Raw genomic sequence first — 24,930 nt, 5'->3', positions numbered from 1 at the left:
ACTTTCGAGCTTTTTGCCTTTTACCAAGCCTGTTTCTTCTCTGCAAATCATGTGGTACTTCTGCCCCAGGACGAAGTCCTTGGAGGGGATTTAATTAGCTTTGGGGATGGTCCGTTCTTTTTCCAGAAGGTCTGTTTCAGGTTTAGGTCATTCCATTGGCCTCACCAACAACTGAAGGGCAGATGTCCTGGCCACTCAACAGTCCCCTGGGCGGAGAGGAAGGACCTCTAGGCTGCTGGTCACACTCCTTGTATTTCTAACTCCCCTTAGCTGTGAGGGCAGGAGGTGCTGAGGTGGGCGGAACTCGGAGTGGAGGAGTTTTTAGGTAATTTCGGGTCTCACAGTCCGTAAGAGCAGCATGGGTAGCATGCCTGCCTACCTTTCCCCACATACGCGTACACACCCCTACATGACGTGCTGGTAGGAGGGAAAGTTTTGGCACCTTGGGGCTCCTCTGGGGCCGCTCATTTCTTCCACGTGTCCCGGGTGTCTGCATTTACCGCAAGAGACTGCACAGAGCGGAGTGGCAGTCAGTGGTGGCCGCTGCCGCTTGATGCAGCAAGGGAGGTTCATGAGCATCGGAGAGGTAAGCGGGGCTATTTCTTGCCGCGCTCGGTGGCCACCGTGGCCCCCGCCCGCGCACCCGCGCGCGCACCCGCGGAGCAGACGCGCCCCCCCGCGCCCCGCGCCCGCGCCCCGCGCCCCTCCCTGCGGCCGGCACAGGCCGCCCAGAACTTCCCTTGGGTCGCGGCCCAGCGATACGGAGCGGCCCTGGCGCAGGGCCCCGCTCTTCCCGAGTCGTGGGTGGCGCGGTGCTGGTTTGCCTCCCCTCCCTTTCCGGACCCGGCCAGGGATGTATCTGGGTCAGCCTGGGAGGGGCTGGACCTGCCGGGGGCCGGCGGGGGGAAGGGGGGCGAGGACAGCAGCTGTCAGGTTCCTGGCGTTTCCGGGCCTGGCCCCGTCCAGCCTCGCCCCGCACTCGCGCCCGGCGAGCCCCGGCCCCGGGGGCGCGGGCGCGGCCGCCCCTGCTCGCCCTCCGCCGCGCGCACGGCCGGGCCCCCGGGGAGGCAAGGAGCGGCGGAGCGGCGGAGCGGCGGAGCGGCTCGCGGCCGCCACCGGCCCCGGGCTTCCTTCCTGCCCGGTGATAGACGGCGGGGCTGCAGGCCAGTGGCCGCGGGAGACGCTCCCCCCGCGGGCCCGAGCCGCCGTCGGCCGCGCCCCGCCCCGCCCCTCCCCACCCCGCGGGGGCCCAGCGCAGGCCCCAGGGGCCTCTCTCCCCAGGGCCCGCACCCCGCACCCCCCCACCCCACCCACCCCACCCCACCCCACCCGGCGCCCGCGGCTCCCGGAGCGAGGCGCGAGGTGCGTCCGGCCCGCGCCCGCCGACGCTTTGGCCGAGGGGTCACGGGCTCGCGGCTCCCCGCTCCGACGGCTCGAGGCCCGGCCCCTCCCCGCGAGCCGCCCCGCGCCTGCCCTCGCCCTTCCTCGGCGCGTCGCGGAGCAGCGACCCCGGGGCTCCCGGGGCTCCCGCCCTCGCCCTCGCCCTCGCCCTCGCCCTCGCCCTCGCCCTCGCCCTCGTCCTCCCCTCGCCCTCCCCTCCCCTCCCCGCCTTGCCGCCGCCGCACGCTCGGGCCTCGTGTGCGCGCGGGGAGCCCCGATGCCCCCGGGCCAGCAGCCCCGCACCGCGCCCCCCGCCGCCCCCGAGGCCGCGCCGAGCCGAGCCGAGCTGCGCGCCCGCCCCCCGCCCCCCGCCCCCCTGCAGCTCCACGCGCCCGCGGCCCCCCCCGCCCCCGCCCCCCTGTAGCTCCACGCGCCCGCGGCCCCCCCCGCCCCCGCCCCCGCCCCCCGCCCCCCTGCAGCTCCACGCGCCCGCGGCCCGCCCCCGCCGCACCCCCTCCCCCGGCCGCTCCCGGCGGGCGGGCGGGGAGCCGAGCGGGCTGGGGCGCGCAGGGGGCGCGCAGAGCTCTCGGGCCGCCCGCGCTCGCCGCGCCTCGGGGATCGCGTGGGGCGAGCGGCCCGGGCCGGCCCCTCTCGCCCGCCGCGCCGCGGGTTTGAAACTTTATCGGCGAGTCCCGCGGCTCGTCGCCGACGCGAGCAGGGGGCGGGGGCGGGGGCGCGGCGCCGGCGGCCGTGACGAGGCGCTCCCGGCGCTGAGCGCTTCTGCCCGGGGCTCGCATGGCGCCCGCGCACGGAGTCTGACCTGATGCGGACGCAGCGGGGTTACTATGAACGCCCCTGTCGGTGGAACCTGGCTCTGGCTCCCTCTGCTCCTGGCCTGGCTCGCCCCCGGGGTCGGCGCCTCGTGGTGGTAAGTCCCCGCGCGCGGGCGCAGGGCGCAGGGCGCAGGGCGGAGGCGGGGGAGCGGGGGAGCGGGGCGCGCACCGGCCCCGGGGACCTGCCGCCGCGCCCCCGGCCGCCCGCCCCGGCCGCCGCGCCCCCCCGCCGCCCCTCCGCCTCTCCCCCGAAGACCAGTCCGGTTTTGACAACTCCAAAAAAAAAAAAAAAAAAAAAAAAAATCCCAACCCCGCAGTGTCCCTCAAACGAGAGAGCTCGGGTGTGTGGTTGATTCGGGTCCAGATGAGCGACAGCAAAACCAGCCGATTTCTCATCCCGGAGGCAGAGACGCGCCAGCCGGGGCCCCAGCTCTGCAGCCCGGGCGTGTGTGTGCGTGGGTGTGCGGGTGCAGCGTGAAAACTGCGACCGGCTCCCCCGCCCGGGCCCCCCGCCCGGGCCCCCCGGGAAGGTGCGGGGCCGCGCAGCCCGCGGGTGAGGACTTGCAGTGTCCCCCCCCCCAGGTCTCCCCGGGCCGTGCGGGGCCGCGTAGCCCTCAGGTGAGGACTTGCAGTGACCCCCCAGGTCCCCCCAGGTCCCCGGGCGGTGCGGGGCCGCGCAGCCCTCAGGTGAGGACTTGCAGTGACCCCCCAGGCCCCCCAGGCGCTGCAGGGCGGCGCAGCCCGCAGGTGGGCACGTGCAGTGACCCCCCCCGGTCCCCCCAGGCCCCCCAGGCGGTGCGGGGCCGCGCAGCCCGCAGGTGAGGACTTGCGGTGCCCCCTCCAGGCTCCCCCAGCCCCCGGCCGCCGCCAGGTGTGCCCTCACGCCGCCGCCAGGTGTGCCCGCCGCCCGCCGCCGGGCTCCCGCTGCCGCCCGCTGGGAAGCGCGGTCGCCGCGGGGGTAACTGCAGGGGCGCTCGCTCGGCGGCTCCGCGGGGCAGGGCGCGCGGGGAGGGGCGGCGGGCGCGAGACGGAGCAGCAGGTCCCGGCGCCGCCCCGAGGGGAGACCCTCCGGCTCCGTCCCCGGCCTGGTGTCCCGGAGAGGTGGCGTTGCAGCTGGGGGACGCCCTTGAACCTGCAAGTTTCGGAGCAGATCCTAAAATACGGACTCAGAAATGCCAGTTACGGTGGGCTGGTGTTGCTTGGGGGGGGGGGGTATTTTGTTTTCAAGAATCTGGCAAAAGTGAGGAGCCTCGGCCAAATTAAAGACCATAGAGGAGGGAACTTGAGGAGGACCTTGGAGCTCTTCAAAGGAGCAAGGCAAAGCGTTGATGGGAAGAAGGTTCAATTCCTCCCTAAGCCGCTTTGAACAGGAAGGCGTTTAGCCTTGACACTGCTGACACAGGATCAAAGATTGATTTATCAGAGTGACCATTTTTCAATAAAATGACTATTTCTGTTTCCATGGGTGTATAAACATTATTTATTGCCCGGGCTTTTTGTCACATTGTCTCTCAGCTGTCACTTAAAAATATTTTTTGGAAGTCGCAGCTGTAACGATTTTATGATCATATAAAATAATGAAAATACGAGAAAAAGACATTCTCCTTGTTTGATCGCTTCAAAAGACACCTATGGCAGCTTGGGTTATATAAAAGGTACCTTTCTAAACATTTCACGACTAATAGAGAACATCTGGGTAGAGATGATGATGTAATTTTTTGTTAAAGTTTCTTTTCAAAAGTACTTTATGGAGCTATAACACTGTTTGATTCTTCCAAACATTTAGTGTCCTTAATAACAATAGAAAGAATTTTTTTTTTTCCTTCCAAAGGCTTTTCTCTATAAAAGCCAAAGAGAGCTGGGGGGAAAAGTGGGAATATTTAAAGGATTCTTTGGTAAGGAAAAAAGGGCATGTCTGCGAGGAGAGATGTAACATCAGATACCACCAGCAGGTGTTGATTGGACAGATACAGACAGTTTCTAAAGACACTTAAACATTGGGTCAAAGAAGTGGGAGTTTCTAAAGACACTTAAACATTGGGTCAAAGAAGTGGGAGCTGCTTCTAAAGGAGGATGCCCCCAAAGCGAAGCCCAGACATACTGTGTCACAGAGATCGGAGCCCTCTTGGGAAAAGCCTTTGAAAAAGCCTTGGGAAAAAACTCTTCCCCACACACGCTGCCCCCTCCCTCACTCTTGACCTTGACTCTCCTCCCCTGGCCAGAGCATCATCAGGTGGCCCTGGCCTCACATCCAAGACACATAATCCTCGCTCCATGTTGGGGTGGCATCTACTCCCATGCATGCTGTGCCCCTTCTTGCTTCCCAGTATCCCCCAGAAGGATAAGGAATTCATACGTGAACCGTGCTTTGAGCTCTTCAGTCTCCCGGGAAACAGGGCCCCAGCCCTGACGTTCATGGTGTTTCCACCTCCGTGTTGCTCCTTTGCAGGTACATGAGAGCTACAGGCGGCTCCTCCAGGGTGATGTGTGACAATGTGCCAGGCCTGGTGAGCCGCCAGCGCCAGCTGTGCCACCGACACCCGGACGTGATGCGTGCCATCGGCCTGGGCGTGGCCGAGTGGACAGCAGAGTGCCAGCACCAGTTCCGCCAGCACCGCTGGAACTGCAACACGCTGGACAGGGATCACAGCCTCTTTGGCAGGGTCCTGCTCCGAAGTAAGTCTCCCGCCTTTGCAGAGCTCCACGGGCTGTCCCCTCACACACAAGTCCCCTGACTTGGTCTTCCGAGACCCCGCTCATCTCTTCTTGCATTTAGTTAGTCAGAAGCTTGTCCTGTTGGGTTGGCGTTGCCCCTGTCTTACAGAGGACGACTAAAGAAATCAAGGAACTTGCCTCAAGTGTCAAAGGAGGCCAGTCGTAATTTAGGATCAAGGGTCTTTTCGCTCTTTGCTCTGTCCTTCCGTGTCCTGTCACCACCGTGCCTGTCCCTCCAGGATCAGATTCTGTCTTCAGGAGAAAGGAGGAAGCAGTCACAGGGCTCTCTTGACTTTTTGATTCTTTCTGGGATTTGAACTTTCCAGAGGATTTGAGTAGATCAGGATAGAGTAGTACTCAGAACTTTCACTGACCAAAAAGTATTAAAAAAAATAATAATAATAAGCCAAATGTTTATTAAGAAGCAGAGGCGAATCCCCAACCACCCCCTTTCACCTCCCATTCAGCTACTCAGTCTTGGGTCACTCTGTGTCTAAATTCAACATTTTTCTTTTCCGGTAGGTTGTAAAATCTGTAAATCCCCGCCCTTGCTCGGTGTCTTGTGTGGCAGGCATCATTCACTCATTGCGTGGTGAATGAATGGATGAACTCAGAGTGAGCAGCTCTTGTTTTCCAGGCATATTTTAGGCAGAATAATATTTACGGAGAACAGGGGTGAGAACTGTGAGTGCATAGTTTTCAAACATATATGTTTCATTTCTGTTTTACTTAGAGGGAGAAGTAAACACTATCTGATTACATAATAAATTTCTTAAAAGTTCTGAACATAAGAAGTGGCTGGTATACAATCAAAGCAAATGAACCGAAAATTAGATTTCATCGTCAGAAATACTCATCCCTTAACCTGGCATTGTTAGCATCCTTCAAGAGGTAGCATGGTCCATTTGCTTTCGGGAAATCCCACTGAAAACACAAGAGTTTACGTGTGAACCCCAGGAACCGGAAAATACACTTGTTTTTGCCCACCACCACCCCCCCCCCCATTCCTAAGAAAATCGTCCAGGCTGTACACTTGGTAATGCTTAACAGAGGGTGTTTCTATCATGTAATCATCACAGCCCTAGGGTTTTATGAGGCCAAATGCATAACTGAATGTCTCTAAAATCCCCCAAGGGCGTAGTACTCTCACTCAGTGTATCCCTAAACTTAATTTACTGCGATATTCGGCAATTTTATTCTCTAGTTTAAGAACTATATTCTTGTGCATTCCTTTTGGAGTTTCAATATGACATCGCAAATTTTTGAAAGGTCAATAGTGAATTTCAGCTACATGGAATTTTAAGACTTCACCTAGATTAGCTCACCAGTGAATCAATTAAAGTGCTGGACCTAAAAAATAAAATAAAAAAGTGCTGGACCTCGTCAAAGAGAGTTTACAAATAGCTAACACAAGTGATCTTTGGGCATATTGTGTACAGGCTCTCGGTGTGGAAGCCGTATCAGGACTCTCCAAAGTACTCGCAGTCATTTGCCCATCGTCACAAATCAGATATCCTTCTCGTTGACAGAATGCTCACCTCCAAACCCTGACTGCAAAAATCCATTCAGGTGACTCCATATTGAATAGAAAAAAAAGGAAAAAAAAAAAAAAAAACCAACTTTCGATCAATCAAAGGAAGCAATGCTGCCCATGGAGCCTAAAGAGAGCATGTCTAGCAAAGCCGGGAGTTCATTTGTAAAATCTTTTTCATCTTGGCTGTAGGGTTGCTGAGAGGGAAGAGGCTAGAACGGGAGGAAGCAGCGCTAGTTGGCCTTAGTGTCAAGCCTCAGGTAAATAAGGGAGCCTAAGCTGAACTTCCTTGAGAGTTCTTTCGGAGGAAGCTGAACGCTTTTCCAAAGTACTCGAGACTTAAGGCACTCATGCTACACAGCTTCTTTCCAATCTTCACAGAAGGCCAGATTTCTTCCTGCACATTTATATAAAACTCCTGTGACTGTCTGTGATGATTTTTTTTGTGTGTGTTGGTTATGGGAGGGCTGAATTTGACCTAACGTAGTTTATCCTGGAAATAATCAAGAAATTCCAATGAAGCTATCCAAAGATTTTTACAATTAATCGCTTGGAGGGAAATTCACATCTTAGGTTGTGAAGGACTCTCTTTTGGAAACCTCAGTGTCCTTATAGATGCATAGGAAAGGCAAAGGCCAACATCACTGATGGGCGAGAACATAAGTCACTAAACATATTCCCTGGTCATAGAGAAAAGGGGAACATCTGTCTGCCTCTTCTGCTCCGGAGAGCTAGAGGAAGACAGGACAATTTCTGGAAACATTTATAATTCGCTCATTCCACAGACTGTCACCAGCCACAGGCAGAGAAACTTAAAGACCAAACTAGTAAACCCAGAAATATTCCTACAAGAATATACCTCCAGAATTCTACCATAAGCCTTAAAAAACAAAAATGCAAGTAGGTCTCATCCTTGCAAATGTACTTTAAAAAAAAAAAAAATAGCAAGCATTTCAAGAGAGCCAGATGACCCATAACCTTCCAGAAAGGGTAGCTTCTAAGTGTTTTGCCCTCCCAGGTGACCAGACCCCGCCTCGGACAAAAATGATGCCTACGTGCTTGATAGACATTTCTTGACTTCTCTCCATCTCCAAATTAGTGAAACTTCAACCGCATTAGGAAGTTAAATTACCACCACCCTTTAGATTTGGATTTCGTTTCGTATTGTGATGGCTTTAAAAAGAATCCGTTTTTCTAAGAGGCCTCGAGATCAGACTTTGTCTTGTTCCAAAGCCAACTCTCGAAATGTGCTACTTTTTCACACATAGCATTTTAGTGATTCATCTAAGACACTTAACTGAAAACATCTTAAGGCCGAATCTACGTGATACCAAAACATCTGGAGGTAAAATGAAAAGCCAGTCAATGTGCTAAGTTTTGTATTTAAATCTAGAGACGTCTAGTTACTTAGTGATGTGTTCGGAGACTAAACGACAGATATCCAGAAAGGTGATGTTTCCGCTTTGGAAATTACTTCGGACTCCTAGCAGCCTTCCTGTGATTCTTTTCTTCTTTGGGCCAACAGGTCAATGTCATTGTTTGCGAGTTATGCCCAGATGAATTCTGCACCGAGGCAATGGCTTTCCTCTCCTGCTTTCACGGTGGTGTCTGGTCACGGGCATTCTATCATCCACATCTTCCTTTCCCTTCCCCTAAAAGACCACCTCATAAAATTGCTCTTCTTTCTCCTTGAAAAGTAAGACCAGCGCTAAAGACGTTAAGCGTTTACGAGTTCCCCCCTCTGTGGCATCTCTAAACGTAGGCAGCTCACTCCAGATACAAAACCAGGCATTAGCAGGTCAAGGGGGTGATAACGGACAAGGCGTTTTGTTTTCCTCACCTCTAGGATGGGTGTCACCATAATTTTATTTACCCGAAAGCCACTACCTGAGGTTAAGCCACATTAGTATCTATTCATCACCTTCTTTGGTAAAACATCTCCATTCACGTAGACAATCTGAGATCCTTGTAATATAACCTGGGACTCTTTAAGAACAGCTCTCTGGCCATCACGTTTCTCTCTGGAGAGTGCTGCCTGCTACCTATGGCAAATATTCGTATAATTGATTTTACCTAAAGTACAGGGTATGATTGATTCCTTTTTTGATGGTTAGAGGTATCAGGGGAGTTTTTTTTTTTTCTTTCTTTCTGAAGGCTGAGGTAAGTGCCATTTAATATGGTGTAGATATGTTTTCCTGATTTTTAATAATGAGACCAGCAGAGCAAATATTGCAGGGGACATATAATAAATTTTAGCACCGAATGACAGGCGGAAACAAGCAGGGCTTCAAGGCGAAAAGGTGGTTTGTTCTCCCAGCTGTGTGGTTCAAAAAGTCACACTCGTCTTGACATACCGAGTCGCTGAATGGCTCTCCCCGTTCTCTGCCTTGCGTTGGCAGCAGGTTGTTGAGCTTCTATTTTGATCGTTGATATATTTGCCGCCGCACCCATTAATAAAGAGGCACGCTAATAACAATGAAATACAGCCCCACTTGAAAAATGAGGTGCGCTCGGACCCTAAAGAGCCTTATATCTGTCACTATCCCGCAACACCGTGTTATGAGTTACTACAGATTATTAAAATAATTTAATGTAGTTATTGCCCTGAAATATGTACCTTTCAGCCCGTAAGGGAAAGTAGCCTGGGCTCTAATAAAGAACAATTCTAAGAAAGCACCCCAAAGGGTCCTTGCCCAAGTCTAATTATAGGCGGTAAATTTGTTTCCTTCCAGAAAAACCAAAGAAAAGCTTTTCGCTGTCTTTTACCCAATACCAGTGATTAGTGCAGGTGTTCCAGAAGAAAGTAAATTCACCGTAATAGTCAGACGCAGTATGTAACTCAAGGATATTGCATGTTGCCTTCAACAGTCTCTCAGTGACTCGTGAAAGCCGATGCCGAGCCCGGGCTGCCCAGCGTGAAGGCACGGGGCGGGGTACTGCCGGCTTCTCCTCGCGCCTCGGCCCCTGCGTGGGTCCCTGAGCCGGTCTTCCAGTCTCCACTATGTGACAGGAGTGTCCTCACTGAGGCCTGCACGTTCGGAAGGGGTGTTTTTTCGAGGAGAGCTGCCGTAGCGCCAACACCAGACCAATTTGAGGCATGACACAGACCCTGTTACAGATGGAAGGAAGGCCCCAGAAGCCTGGCTCCTCTCCCCCGGGGCAGGAGGCAAGCGCAAAGCCAGGGGCGAGCCAGCGAGACAGGCAGCCTGGCTGCATTTCCCTTTAGACGCTTTACACACTTAACTGGAAGGACGGTTGTCACACAGACGCCTAATCTGACAAAAAGCTTTTATGGCCTAATTCCTATTAGAAAGCGAGCCCTGGCTCTAGAAGAGAATCCTTCGAGAACACCAGAACCTTCCTGCCCTGTGGCGACGTGTGCCACAGGTGGAGCGAGCCGTCAACAGCCCTAGTGTGAAAGCTGTTTCAGAACCAGCAATTCCAGACCGCGTTTAAGAAAAGCATTTCTGTTGCAGGTAGTCGGGAATCTGCCTTTGTTTACGCCGTCTCCTCAGCTGGAGTTGTGTTTGCCATCACCAGGGCCTGTAGCCAAGGAGAGTTAAAATCCTGTTCCTGTGATCCAAAGAAGAAGGGAACCGCCAAGGACAGCAAGGGCAGTTTCGACTGGGGTGGCTGCAGCGATAACATTGACTATGGGATCAAATTTGCCCGAGCCTTCGTGGATGCCAAGGAAAGGAAGGGAAAGGATGCCAGAGCCCTGATGAACCTTCACAACAACAGAGCCGGCCGGAAGGTATGGACGCCCGTGGCGCTCATTTTATAGGCTGCATGGCTTTATAAATCACTTAGACCAAGCCTATCTTAAGCTTCCCTAGAGTTGATAAAATGCTATACGGTCACAGCTTCCCACTGCCCCCCACCCCCACCCCCAGCCGTAGATTCTAAAGAATACCATGGGCCGGGTTGAAGTGTCTCCACCCGCACTCCACCTTCCTTCCCACAGCTGAGCTGGAGTCCACCCATTGCTTTTGGCATTGTGCAGAGTGAAGTGTTTTATGGTCCCTCTGGACACCGTATCATCTAGACAGGAGATATAATCTGCGGGTGAGGATAGGGCTTCATCCCACATACCAACGGGACACTGAAAATGCTTGTATCTGAGGGGGTTCAAGCCCCAGAGTGTCTTCTCTCCAACTCGTCAGGAAAGCAACCCACCAGGCATGGCTTGTTGACGTCTAGATTTAAAGATGCTCTTTTTAGAACCAGATCCAAGTGTCGTGCATTAAAGCCCCACCTTGTAGTTGCAGTAACTGGATGAGTGAGTGGACCAGGGGAAGACCTGCCCCAAAGGGGTGCTCTGGTCCCTTTATGCACTAGTCCTGACTAACTTCCTGGGCGGTGGGTACCCAGTCATTATTCACCTCCTAGCCCCCATTTGTTAGGTGAGGCAACAGGCCCTAAGGTGCTCAAGGTCACATGGAGAGTCAGTAGAAAAGTCAGTACTAGCACTGAGGTTCAACTCCTGGCCTAGGGGTGCGTTGGCCCAAGATTAAACCATCTCAGAGCTAGTGCTCAGGTCCGTAGGTGTGCCATTTCTTCCTAGGTGGCAACAGGACCAGAAGAACCAGAGAATCTGAATGCCACTCATTCTCTCTTTGTGTAGAAAACAAAAGCTGGCTAGGCTAATCAAATATTTGGTCAGAACCATTCTAGAACAATCGAATTGCCAGTGGGAAGAGATGATGGTAATTTGTCTTTTATCAACACAAAATAAAAATGTGCTTGACATTAATATATAAAGAAAGATCAGCATAAAATTGAAAGGTCCCCAGGAGGACTCCAATAGGAAAAAAAAAAAAAAAAGAATCGAAAAGAATGCAGATCTGTTTGGATGAAAACCTTTTACTAGGCTCATGGAAAGAACAAATCTCATTTAAAGGAAGTTGGAAGGAAAGTCTTGCTTAACACATGGAATAAAATGAGTGTGACCTGAACTGTTTACAAATAGTACCTTTCTTGAACTTTAAAAATCAACATTTCTTATTTTCATGAATTTATGAACCTATCGTGACTGCTGCCAAGAATATAGCCTATGCTTGTGTAATCCTCCAACTATTGGTAATTGCTGTTTGTGCAATGGTTTAGATCAAAAAAAAATTTTTACATTGACCTTTGTTTTGACACTGATACCACATGTATAAGCTATAAAGTGTGGTGTCTTTGATAGGAGTGTGCTGCTTCGTTATTCAAGCAGGGTGCGTAGTTAGATCTCAGAGTATTTGTGAAGGTCAAGGCCTATGGTGGTAGGTACACTGTAACCAGAGGAATGCCGACTTATCAAAAGACATGTTGATTTTGCTTCAGACGCCATTAGGTTTTGAATGTTTCGCCTCCTCAAGACAATAGACCGTAGCTATTATATTGTAGGCCCTGATTTAACGTGACTTTTAATATAAATCACATGATTCTTCACTGCGTGGAGGTGAACAGCTGTCAGGCCTCAGATATACTCCTGCCTAGCCTGCAAAACTTAGGAGGCTACTTTTGATTGGAATAAAAGTGCACACACTGACTTTTTAAAATGTGGCTTTAATTAATGGTGGGTGGGCAGACTTTTTCAAGGAGATGCATGATGTCAGTGAATATGAACTTTAATGAGAGTAAATGTATTGAGATAAACATGCGTCTCTAATTCTCTTCTTGCGGTCATTAGACCCCCGGTCTCTGCTCCCCCTTCCTACCAGCAGAAGGTCTGTGGAATCAAAATGAGAACAGGCTGGGCTCGTGTTTGAAGACAGGCCTCCTGAGCTAAGCCTCCAACTGGCCTGGCTAGAAAGGCCCAGCCTCCCAGACCGGATAGCACCATCCGTTTCCTTCTTATTTCTCATTGGTGCTTCTCAGCATTGCCCCAATTGTCCACTATGAACATCTTCTACTTTTTAGAAGATGGGTCGGGAGACCCGTACATTTTATTTAAAAGAAGAAACATCGATTCCAAGATCATGCTTAGCTGACACTACAGAGCAAATTCAACACTGCTATTCACAATGGACCCTGATTTCCCCCTAATGTTTGAACGGTTTAATCATCGATTATAGCAGCTGGTTAGAGCACCCTCATGTGTCTCTGTACTGTAATATCATTTCCGATCCTTTGTGCTGTGATATCATTTTATTTTGATCACAAGCCTCCGAATTTGTAATAATAGTGTTTTCCTTTCACGTTTACTTGAAAATTCTTCCTCAACTAAGTTTCCACCTCTAAATAAGATTATTATTAAATTCTAAAAAGATAAACCACCTTGTTCAAAACCAACCTTCTATCAAGAAGGAAATTCCAGTTTCTCTCAGTGGTTCTTTTTAAATCTAAAGATGCCATGCCATGAAAACTTCTAAATAATAGTTTAAGATGTACAAATTACAAGGAAAGATTACTTGGGAGATATCCACTATTTGCTCCCTTTCATAAGTTTGAAAATAGCTTTTACATTAGTCTACTCTTTAGAAATAGTCACAGGTAATCACAACTAGGCGAAATAATCACAGCTTCGTTGATCTTTTCTAAGAGATTCTATATCAAATAATCTATGTATTCGATCAAATACTGCCCTCCGATCACTGGAAACTTGCATGATAAGAATTCCATTAAAAAACCTCTCCCCAAGCTCTCTTACTGTAGCAAAAATACAAAGAATATGAGATTTAAAATCGGACCCGCCTTAGTTTTAATCTTGCAATACCAGTGGCTTTGCTCACTGAAATTCCGTTTTTCTCATACATAAAGGCCATTCCATGGTCCTGTGGGAAGACAATAAGGCAAATAGCTCAGAACCTGACATGCAGTGGTGCTCAATTAAAGTTCATTCCTTTCTCCTCCTCTCATCCGTAACTTTAGTAACAGAGCTAGATACGAACCCTGTAGGAACTGTCACTTAGGCTCCAGTCTGATTGCTCCACGTATCCATAGACTCATCCGCAGTACAGTTAAACATACGAGTTAACAGGCACGTAATATCTTCTAGTTTACAAAATACCATCAAACATTCTGTAATCTGATCTTCAAAAAAAACGCTGTACGAATATCAACCAGCATTAAGTATTCCTACTTTCCAGACGACAGGCTGGGGACCCGGCCGGATGCAGCGACAAATGAACCACACGGGCCTGACACACGGGGCGTGGGGTTCACACCCGGTTGTGCTCTCCCTTACGTCCTGGTGGACCTTCTGTGTGGTCTCTGTCGAGCATTTCTGAGGAAAACAGAGCATTTCCATATTTTAAAAAAGAGCAGCAGCTGCCCTTGGAAGGCAGCTTAATGATGATGTTTGTCCCCTTGTGTGGGTCTTTCTCCCACTAGCACCCTCTGATGAATCAGTATTACTTTCTGACAATGGGGGAGGCTGTTTTAAACCCCAGAAACGTAACTGCTAGTCACCCGTGAGCGTGCTGAAGCGACCTCGTCTTACTCCGTGGATTCAGAACCTTCCAGCTGATGGTGCTGCTGCTGGCCTCCGAGTCGTGCGTGCTGTTGGACTAAACTTAAGTCAACAGATCATTAAAGAGTTACTCTGGGTAAGCCACAGTTTGGAACGCAAAGTCCTATGGGGAGAAGAATGAAGACAGAGAAGCTCCTGGCCCCGAGAACGACGTTTCGAGCAGGGCCGAGAGAGACCCGACGGGGCGGCCAGCTCCGGGAGGCGGCGGCGAGGGAAGAATCAGCCAGCGGGCCGCCAGCCCAGGGGACAAGGGCTGTGTCACAGCGGAACGGGCGTTTGCGCCGGAGATCAGGATTTCCCAGGACTGAGATGACAGGGGAGATGCTTTCCAGGACGAAGGGGCTACGGGGCCAAGCAAGATCCTGGAACAGAAAGAACGTCAAAGCTGAGGAATGACGAGGGCTCCAGGGTGGAGTTCATAACTGGGACTTAATCGGGGCTGAGGCTGCAAGTTGGAGTCGGCCAGAGCTCAGCCTCGAGCGCCATGCAGGGAGATTTGGATGTCGCTGGGCAGCCACAGCAAGGCACTGAACACCGGGGCACAGAGGAAATGTCCAAGCTCCACCCTTACGCATTCCTAATTCCTCTGGAGTCCCCTTCTTGGGACTTAGATATCAAAGTTCAGATGTTCTATGATGTGTTCGAATTAATGCCTTAAATAGAACAGGAAATACAAGAAATGTTTGCTTCCCTGAACTTTATTTTCAGCCTTAAATATACATATTAAGGGCTAATACTTAGTAGTAAATACTACGCTTTCTGATGTAGCCTAAGAAAAAATTAGCATACGGCAACTGTGTTGGAAGTTTTTTTTTATTTTTTAGATATTATTTATTTATTCATGAGAGACACAGAAAGAGAAGCAGAGACAGGCAGAGGGAGAAGCAGGCTCCATGCAGGGAGCTGGATGCAGGACTCGATCCTGGACCTCGAGAGCATGCCCTGAGCTGAAGGCAGATGTTCAACCGCTGGGCCACCCAGGCGTCCCAAAGTTTATATTTTTAACATAATGTTTATATTACTATTGGCTACCTTATTCATTAGGGGTTCATAGCTGTTGACGGCATCTGGACCGGCATGGAAGCTGGGACTCTAGAATCAGAAGATTGGCTCAAATACTTAAGTATGACCTTAGATGGGTTACCCAAACAGGATTTCCATATCAAATAAAATGCATACACCAGGTTTTAAGCAGGCCTAAAAGGCAGGTAACACTACTCTTCATCTTTTGCATATGAAGAGACTGAGGTCTAATAGGGTGGCTGGAATTAGCAAAGAAATTGAATTTACTTGCCCGCTGAAATCATCTCAAACCCTGACTTAAGTTGGCATCCTGTACTTTATATGGGAGAAGTTTGGAGAGTCAAGGGATGCAGAGTTTCTAGTTCCAGGGCCTGCCCAAACCAGGGCCACTCAAGGTCAGCACCTTGGAGCACTCCGGCCTGCCCCTGAGCTTGGCCCACTGGGGAACTGGGACAAAGCAGATAGCTCTGTCCATAGGAAACATGTCCAAAGTCCAACAGAAAAGGATATTGTCCAAGACATAAGCACAGACTTATTTTAGGCAAGTAATTTTTGGCCTAATAAAAACTTCCAAGATAGCACTTCCGTGATGCCCCTTAGGATAAATAATTAATAATGGTTCTGAACCAAGAGAACTGGGCATGATTAAAAAGAAATCACATTCTCGGAAAATAAGGAATATCGATAGAAAATGGTAAATCAAACTGAACTAGAGAGCCAGGTTGCTTTAACCTCCTATTCATCTAAATCCTCCTTTAAATAACGTTGAGCATCCTTATGAGGCACAAATCTCACTTCATAGGTGTTTGTTTTCTGATGGGTCTCCTTAGTTCATAGAATTAAATGCATTTTGCAAATGAGTTCTGTACCCTCACCCCATCTTGTACCTAAAAATAGTATGTGTTTGATAGTGTAGATCTTTAGGTGGCATATGAATCAAAAACTAACCAGAATCAAAGTCCCAAAGCAGAGAATAACTTTTAACAAAATTATTATGGTTCGACGTAAAGTTCTATTACTGAGAATTTTTTTTAAGACTGGCCTCATTATTAGTCAATAAGAATTATTATATATGTGGTTAGCCAAAGGTAATGTTCTTGAATTGCACAAATAAAAATTCCACACCATATATTTCCTACCTAAGCCCACCCGCAGTCACTGTTTTTGAAGGATGGCAGTGCTCAAGAAATCGCAATGTCTCGTTTAAGTCACTAAACGATTGCATACGCAAATCAACCGCACAGGTTGCTAATAAATGTCCCTTGTTTTCCTAGTCCCAGAGCTTGCATGTTTGGAAGGTAGATTTTCGGTCACTCTTATCTTAGAGATGTGGACCTGTCATCAAAAGGATTTAAAGAGTTAATAGATGTACCTGGCTTTAAGTCAGCATCTGAAAATAAAATGCTTTTAATGTGTGTTTCCCTCAGGAAAATGGATATAAGACCAGAAATACATTAGTCGCTTTGGGGTAATACACCCAGCTAAAAAAGTGAAAGCACTGACACTTCATTGAATGCCCATGTTTAACTAAATAATTCAGTTGAAAACAGAGCATCTAAGGACCTAAAATAAATTCTAAGCTGAATTTCTAAGGCAAGGTCAATAGTTAAACCGGCGTACATTTCACACACAGGGTAAGGTGGATTGCCCTTGTTCAGATCAGAAGAGATGTCCTGTAAAGAAGTCTTACAAAGACACCCTGGGGGTGTTTGGGCTCCATTTTCAGCAAAGCTGACTTTAGAAACCAAAATTTCATTCTCCTTGGGAGAAGTCTTTCTAACTGGCAAATAATTCTTTGTAGACGATAATTAGATATACAAACACTACATGTAAAAACTTTTATAAAACTCGCTGAACCCCGAGAACATGAACCCCTGGAGGGTGGAGTGGTAAACTCCAGTATGACAGATGCTGGTAGAGTGATTTGAGGTATGGACTTGGTGCCAGACAGGTTCGGGTTACATCCTGCCTCGGCCACACCGCCTGTGAGACCTAGGGCGCGATCCTCAGCTGCCAGGTATCTCAATATCCTCATCTGTGAAATGGGGATTAAAATAGTGTATTCTTTCTGTGTTCGTGTGGATTGAATAAGACAGTGAATGTGAGTGCTTGGGTGGGTTAAGTAAGTAGTGAGTATAACGTGCTTAGTATAGTTCGACATGTGGTAAGGTCCTATTGAATGTTATGCTTCATTATTATGCTCTGACAGTAAATTGGATGGATAAATATAAAATAGAGTAATTCTAGCCTGCTGAATGCATGTATTACCTCCTTCTATAGCTTTTTTTTTTAAAGGTTATATTTATTTACTCATGAGACACAGAAAGAGGCAGAGACATAGGCAGAGAAGCAGGCTCCCTGCGGGGAGCCCAATGTGGGACTTGATCCCAGAACCCCAGGATCACGACCTGAGCCAAAGGCAGACGCTCAACCACTGCACAACCCAGGCATCCCTAGCTTTGTTTTTAAACATTCAGACTTTTGTCTCTTTGGTATAGAATGCTAACATGTAGAAGTTTCCTAAATTCTAAGAAACTCTAAGTCTAGAAAATAGCCTCTGCAGACCAAAGGCTTAAAGTGTTCAAAAGTAGAGATCTAAGGGCCACATAAAGAATCTGCTAAGTACGATTTTAGCACTGAAGCAATTATGAGCCTATTAAAGATTTTTTTTTTTTTGAGAAAAGTTATCTGGCAAGCTAAAAATGGTTTCCATGAGGCTAAACACCAAAAGAGTACTGTTGTCCTTAGGAGTCATATTTATTTTTTTTAAAAGTAGTCATGTCAAATGAGCAAGTAGTTATTCACTGGATGACACAAAATAAAAACAAGAGGGGATTAAGCAAATGGTGAGGGACGAAGGGTTGATGCCGAGCGTGCTGGCCAGTTTGGTGATATGAAAAGCCACTAGGGCCGTGAGAACGTGAGAGAGGATCTAGGGAAGGCTGGAAATGGACTCTTCACAGCAACCTTGAAGCAGCAGCCATTAACAATCAGAGAAAGAAGCAGAAGAGACCCTTTTGGAAAGATTTGAGAAAAAGAGAAACCAAGACTTGTGTCATGGGCCTGTTTTTGGAAGAAGCTTTCAGCATTACGCACTGAAGAGAGAAAACAAGTCATTGTAATCAGTTCTTTCTAGTGTCCTTTCTTCCTGCCGTAAAACCATACTTGCCCAAACAAAAGTAGATTAAGCAGTGCAGAAGGTCTATCTATGGAAGATGGAGAAGTTCCCCACCCCCTGGCCCTGCCCCATGGTCCTTGTCCCCTTACAGACATTTCAGTGCAAATAGACTCAAGGCTGTGGACAAGACATAGGGTGTTTCCCGTCTTCCTCCCAAAACCTCATTAAAACTATAGCAATGGGATAAAATGGCTTAAATCAACAACAGTAAGGAGCATTGTCAAAGAAATGAGAGAGCCCAACAAATTTCTAGGAAGTGGGAACCAAGTAAAGAAATTGTTAACTGATAAAGAAGGATGTAGAAGTCATGGTCTAGAAGGATACAAACAGATGGGGGAAAGGAAAAAGCAGATGGAACAATAGCTAACGTGAGAAGCAAGATGCTCAAGTACTAATGAGCATTGGAGAGAAGCGTAGGCCTGAAAACTGGGACTAACTGAAAAACCCGTAGATGGAATAATGAACCCCATCCACTCTCCTCCCCGCTGAGTGGAACTCCTGGTACTGGCTTCGCCTCCCAGGCTTTCTGGAGTTAGTCTCCAGTATAACGCCAGTGTACTACCTGTGCACGAGAAAGCAAATCTCTCTGACCCACAAGCCCCGCTCATATAACCAGTGTTCCTAAATACCATTTCATGACTTCATTCTTAAATATGAAGAGAGTGTCTAAGGATTACCATATATTTGATTAAATTCAGCAGAGGAAAAAAAAAACACAAAAAAAATTGCAGGAAAAAAATGAACCAAGAAAAAAAACCCCAGTAATTCAGTAATGAGAAGAAGACTTTTTTTTTTAAGATTTTATTTATTCATGAGAGACACACAGAGAGAGGCAGAGACACAAGCAGGCTCCGTGCAGGGGGCCCAATGTGGGACTTGATGTGAGACTCAATGTGGGACTCGATCCTGGGTCTCCAGGATCATGCCCTGGGCCAAAGGTGGTGCTAAACCACTGAGCCATCCGGGCTTCCCGGAGAAGATGGTTTTTTAGAAGCCTGATTAGTCTCCTCACAGATATTTCAGAAGATGTTAACATTCATCAACTACAAGAATGGATGCTTTGAAAAAGTGACAACTAGAGAGTAGGAAAGAACTTGGAAGAGAAAGTCAAAGAAACCTCCCAAAAAGCATAGCAAGAAGCCCAGGAAAGCAGTATGGAGATTCCTTAGGAAACTAAGACTAGATCTATCCACCATAGGACCCAGCCATTTCATGTCTCTGTGTTTATCTGAAGAATATTGAAAGACTAATTTGAAAAGTTTCTGCAGCATTATTTACGACAACCAGGATATAGAAGCAGCCGACGTGTGACCATCAGTGGATGGATGGATAAGTAGTAAGGGGTAGCGATGCACCATGGAATACTACTCAGCCATAAAGAATGAAATCTTGCCATGTGTGACAACACGGATAGATCTTAAGGGTATCATGTAAAGTGAAATGAGTCAGACTGAGAAAGACGAATACCATACGATTTCATTCATATGTGGAATCTAAAATAACAAAGTGAACAAGCAAAGCAATACAAAAACAAACTCGCAGATAGAGAATAGGTTGATGGTTACCACAGGGGAAGCAGGGTGGGGCAGCAGGGGTCAATTACAGAATGGATGGTAACTAGACTTTTGATGGTGATCACTTTGTAACGTATACAGATGTCAAATTATAATGTACATCTGGAACTTGTATAATGTTATATATCAATTTTGCTTCAAACTAAATAAATAAAGGAAAGAAGAAGAAGCCCAAAAGACAAGTGGGGTTTAAGGAGATCCATAAACAATACCCATCTTTCCCACGTGAATTTGAAACCAACTGGAAAAATGGATAAAGGAGATGGATGGATAGAATAAAAATGTCTGTTGCTCTACTTAAAAAAAAAAAAAAAAAGCTGCACTGGAGGATGTAGCTTCAAAGCTTCAAAGCACTGCCTAGCACTCCACCCCTGAACCGGACAGACTTACTCACTCTGTTACAGGCTGCACATTGGAGCCCCTGCAGGGAGCCCCTTGCTGGAGGGTAGGAACTGATCATAACTCATCTTCTCCACAGGTTGGCAGATGCCCAACAAGAAGGAACCCAGGCACACAAGCCCTGTCCTTCCTCTAAGCTCACTAGCTGGGCAAGTCACTTCTCCCTGGAGAGAAATGAGTAAGGGAATGAATGGTGAGAGCCAGGAGTGTTACTTTAATGGAATTTCTTCCTCAAGAAGCCAGAAAGAATTAAAAATATAAGCGAGAAAATATAAAAGACATAAAGGACCAATTGAGAAGGCTCAGCAACTAACTAGAATGCCTTTAGGAAAGTTTTTTAAAATGGAGGGGAGACAAAAATATCAAGAGACTCTCTCTGTGCTGAAGGACAGGAGTTTCCAGATTGAAAGGGCCCACTAAGAGGTGAACAGGATTGATTTTTTTTTCTTAAAATCCTAAATATCTTGGTGATATTTCAGATCACCTAGGATAAAGGAAAGTTTTAGAGACATCCATGTAGGAAAAAAAAAAAAAAGACAAAGTGAAATGAAAACAAACGTCACTTGCCCAAGAATCAGCCAGACATCAGACTCCCCATCTGCACCACTAGAAGCCAAAGCCTATGGGGCAACACCTTCCGGTTTTGAGGGAAAATTATTTGGGTGTGTGTAGAATTTCCAAAATTCTATACCCAGCCAAGCTATTAATCAAGTATAAAGGTTGAATGAAGACATTTTAGACACATAAGAATTCAGACAACGTATCCCACGTGCACCTTGGAAGGAGGTAAGAAGTTGCCCTAAAGAGAAGGAATATACCACAAAAGAGCCAGCCTGGCATCTAGCATCTAGCAGTGTGTCTGAACTGGGAGGGCATGATGTGGGTCTCAGCTGCGTAGCCAGTCCAGGTCGGAAGAACGTGGAGGGTTGTGGAGGCCCCAGGAAACGGGAGAAGTGTTGGGACGGATGGAAGGATTGTGAGGGCGCAAAGCATTGGGTCACAGTACGTGCAGTTGGTAGCAAGGAACATGGGAAAACCCCAAACTTCACCCCAGTAGCATTCTTCTTTGGCACCGAGGCTGTGATCCTGGGTCAGGGATTAGGACCTGCAGTCCTGGCATGGTCCTCGGTTGTGCAATTAACACTCTTTCCTCCATGTCGATCGTGTTCAGTTTTGAGCATCGATGTCTAGACACATGTGGGAGGCACCTGGAGTCACGGGATAGGACTTGAATGCTCTCATCTTTGTCCCTGTAGAAGGACAGATGCCACTGACGAAGACTGGGAAGCAGAAGGGGAGAAGGGGAGGAGGGACGAGGGACCGTAAAATCTTCACAGGACACAGCACCTTGGACTTTTGGAACAAGAACAGGTGGGGCTGTTCAGCTTCGTGCCTTGAAGTTGCCTAGATTGACCAGAACCGTGATCTAACCCTATTGAGAGGCGGGGTGGGGGAAGTGAGGACTCGGTCAAATTCTCAACCACTCTAGGAAGCCTCTTAGGCAATACCCTGTGTCGAGTAGTAGGGACACACGAGGCCGCCACATTCGGTTGTGCCAGTCTGGCACGGCACCCTCCAGGGGGCTCTCCGCACCTCGTGGTTACTGCGGGTTTGTTCAGTTATTATGACAGTTGTCCCTCTGGTGTCTCGGGATGCCGTTTTCTGTTCCTCCCCAAGCGCAGAGCTGTCCTACAAGCATTTAGGTAACTGCCAGACAGGGTGAAAGCAGAATTCATTCTGAGTGGCCACCCCTGGGGTTATGCTGTGCAGTTGGGAGCAGGGGGAGAGGGGGGAAGGGTACAACAGAAAGTTCCTGCCTTCCGCCCTGATCTTTCCTGGACTAGCTGATATTTTTAAACCGTGCGCACATATCTCTTTAATTAAAAATTCTGAAAGTCATGATTAAAACCCAACAAACACAAAAAGCCCCGAGTGTGGGCCAACCCCTGGGTGACCCCAGGCCCTCCGCCCTGCTCACTCCTCCTTCTACCCACAGGTAAGTCTGTGGCTGTGCCCCTCCTGCCGCCTGCCTGTGCAGACTCCCCGGAGCGTGTCCCCTGGGTCAGGCCCCCCACTGAAGCCTGGTCCCCTAAAAGCACTTGGGTTTTGCTCCAACCCCCATCTTTGATTCTCTCCAAAGCAGCATGAGCACTGTTGCTTGTAACCATTTCTTCCTGGACACTAGGATACTTCAGAGACACAGGGTAGGACACTTCAATTCCGTAACCAGCCATCCCTGTTCCTAGAAACGTAATGCTGCTCCCTGCAGCGGGAGCGGCTCCCCTGCTCCGCCCCGGCCCCCGGTGGGATGGGACTCAGGCCATGCAGCCACTTCTTTCCCCCTCTGGGGCCTGCCTGGCTCAGGGTACAGGATCCTCCGCCCTGCTGCCTGTTAGAAGCACCTGAGACCCCTGGTAGCCGCACGGCCCACCCCGCTCCCAGCCTGTAGGTTCTGATTTCTTTCTGCCCAGGGAGAGGCGGGTCTGGGTCCTGGCACCCATCCCCAGGGGATTTAAATGTGTGGCCGGAATGAGAATCACTGGCCTGCTCTCCCCAGATGCCGGGGAACCATCCCCAGATTCCTGTTGTTCTAGTCTATTCCATTCAGAGCTTGACCCTTCTTTTTTTTTCTAGTATAATTCCTCCCCATTATGCAGGCAATCTTGCCTTGTTCATTTTTGACTCATTCAAAAGAATGGAGGGAAACAGTACGCACGATTTAAAATTTCAGAAAAGCACAATGCAATTTATATAGGATTTTAAATGTTTTTGGAAAGAACGCAGACCTGGGAGGGAGACGTGGACTCACACCCTCGTTCTGTCCCGACCCACTGACTATCTGGGTAACTCTGGGGGTTTTACTTTCCTCCCAGAGCCCCGGTTTTCATAAATATAGGATGGGAATCATAACCTATTTTGCCTAATTGTGGTAATTCAATAACACGTGTAAGCCACTTGTGACAGATAAGTGGCGGTGGCAGCGGTTGTGACAACGGTATTGTAACACTTGATCATGGGAATTCTTCTAAACTAGGAAGCTCCTAAACTCACCATGAGTTGCTCAGTCCCATTCCTTATTCTTGTGTTAGCTGCTCTCTAAATCAGGCCACCTAGGCTTAGGTCCCCTTCCCTGTGCCTCTCTGATTGAGCAGGGTGTTGTCCGCCTCTCAGTTTCGAGTTTGAATTTCAAGTCTGCAAACCCAGAGGCGGAGGTGGCCCCGAGCTGTGATGGAGCCCCCGTCTCCCCACCCCCACCCCAGAACCGGCTGTGTGTTAAGAGCAGGGCCTGGAGCTGTGAGCAAACCCAGCATCAAGAGAAGGTCTCACTTTCCCCCAAGGTTAACTGTCAGACGGAGCCTGTGATTAATCCACAATCAAAAACTGACCATGGTTCCAGTCGAAATACTTGTAGTTATAAGTAATAGACCCTGGGGGCACAAACTTAATATCTTGGATCTCAAGAAGTACAGAGGCGGGGCCAGGCCAAGGTGGATTCACTCAAGCAGCTCAGCAACGTCCTCCAGAACCCAGTCCTTCCCATCTTTCGATACCACCATCAGCAGCTTATTGCTGGCCTTGAGTTGGCTGCCTCGTGTCCCAAGGGGGCTGCTGCGGCGAGCTGCATCCAGAGACAGAGAAGCTTCTCCTCCCACGTCTCTTTCAAAGAGTAAAGAAGTCTTTCGCCCAAGTCCCGCTGTACATTGCGCCTAACGACATATCGGCCTCAGCTGAATCAGGAGCAGGACCGTGGAATTACTATTACTGATTTGGGCCGCTCCGGGTCAGAGAGAGGCTCAGCTGGTTCTGAAGCACTTGGCTGCCCAACACCTGAACAGAACTTAGGAAGGAAGAAGGGAATGGTGGTTGCCAGTGATGGTGGTGGTCAGCAGTGTGTGCCACTGCCGGGTGCATGTATAAGACGTATTTTTAAGATCCAATTTTAAATTAATACGCAGATGTTTCAGTTAGTCCTCTAAAATACCAGCTTTGAGCTTTACAGCCTGGAAACTTAGCATTACAAAGGGAGAGCAGTAATATTTCCTGTCATTTTTAAAGCTAAGAGTGTTGTGGGTTTTTTTTTTAAGATTTTATTTATTTATTCATTAGACACACACAGAGAGAGAGGCAGAGATACAGGCAGAGGGAGAAGCAGACTCCCCTTGCAGAAAAAAGAAGAAGAAGAAGAAGAAGAAGAAGAAGAAGAAGAAGAAGAAGACGACAACGACGACGACTTCCGATGTGGGACTCAATCCTAGGACAACAGGATCACAACCTGAGCCAAAGGCTGACGCTCAACCACTGAGCCACCCAGGCATCCCTAAGAGTGTTGTTTATGAGTAAATAACATGGATTTAAAAGGAACAAGCCTTGAAGAATGGATATTCAGTTCCCAGGCACTTGGCATGGAGTGAGTTCTGTGTGGCTCTATTGAGATCTTAGGATAGAAAACTCCCGAACAGGTGGGACCCAAATGGGGCAGTCAGGGACCCAAGATGGCCCTCCTGGGGCTGCGTCTGTGGCTGTGTCCTGCTGTCCAGGTCACCCAGGGAACCTCATACCAAATACCTGGAATATAAAGATACGGGGAGGGGAAGGAGGCACCCGGGGGAGCATTGTTCCAGAAAAGGAATTCATTCTAAGACATCCCTTTAGTATCCCCAGATCCCTGTGACCCAGAAGACCAAACTAGGGACATTCCTCTTGCTCACTTCTCTGTCCTTGCCCTTCAAGGCAGTCTCATGCCGAAGAGGACAGATTTCAAATGTTAATAGGACACAGTTCACCACGAGGGGCAACGCGGGAAACACGGGGTGCTAAGGCCCAACCTGGGAGGAGCGTGA

The 24,930-nt window shown here is 48.9% G+C and overlaps 1 protein-coding gene across 1 annotated transcript in view; it reads left to right on the top strand.

Moving 5' to 3' along the window:
- The first annotated feature begins 2,225 nt into the window (after positions 1-2,225).
- Positions 2,226-24,930, top strand: part of WNT2 (Wnt family member 2) — a 42,041-nt gene continuing 19,336 nt past the window's right edge. Inside the window, exons 1-3 of the mRNA XM_055314753.1 lie at positions 2,226-2,308; positions 4,663-4,889; positions 9,936-10,213. Of these exons, the coding sequence (XP_055170728.1) occupies positions 2,226-2,308; positions 4,663-4,889; positions 9,936-10,213 (588 nt within the window). The remainder of the gene's footprint in view (positions 2,309-4,662; positions 4,890-9,935; positions 10,214-24,930) is intronic.

Source organism: Nyctereutes procyonoides, unplaced genomic scaffold (genome assembly GCF_905146905.1).
Source record: "Nyctereutes procyonoides isolate TBG_1078 unplaced genomic scaffold, NYPRO_anot_genome, whole genome shotgun sequence".
Taxonomy (NCBI): Eukaryota; Metazoa; Chordata; class Mammalia; order Carnivora; family Canidae; genus Nyctereutes; species Nyctereutes procyonoides.
The sequence above is the reverse complement of the archived record's forward strand: the minus strand, read 5'-3'. Positions and strand labels throughout refer to the sequence as shown.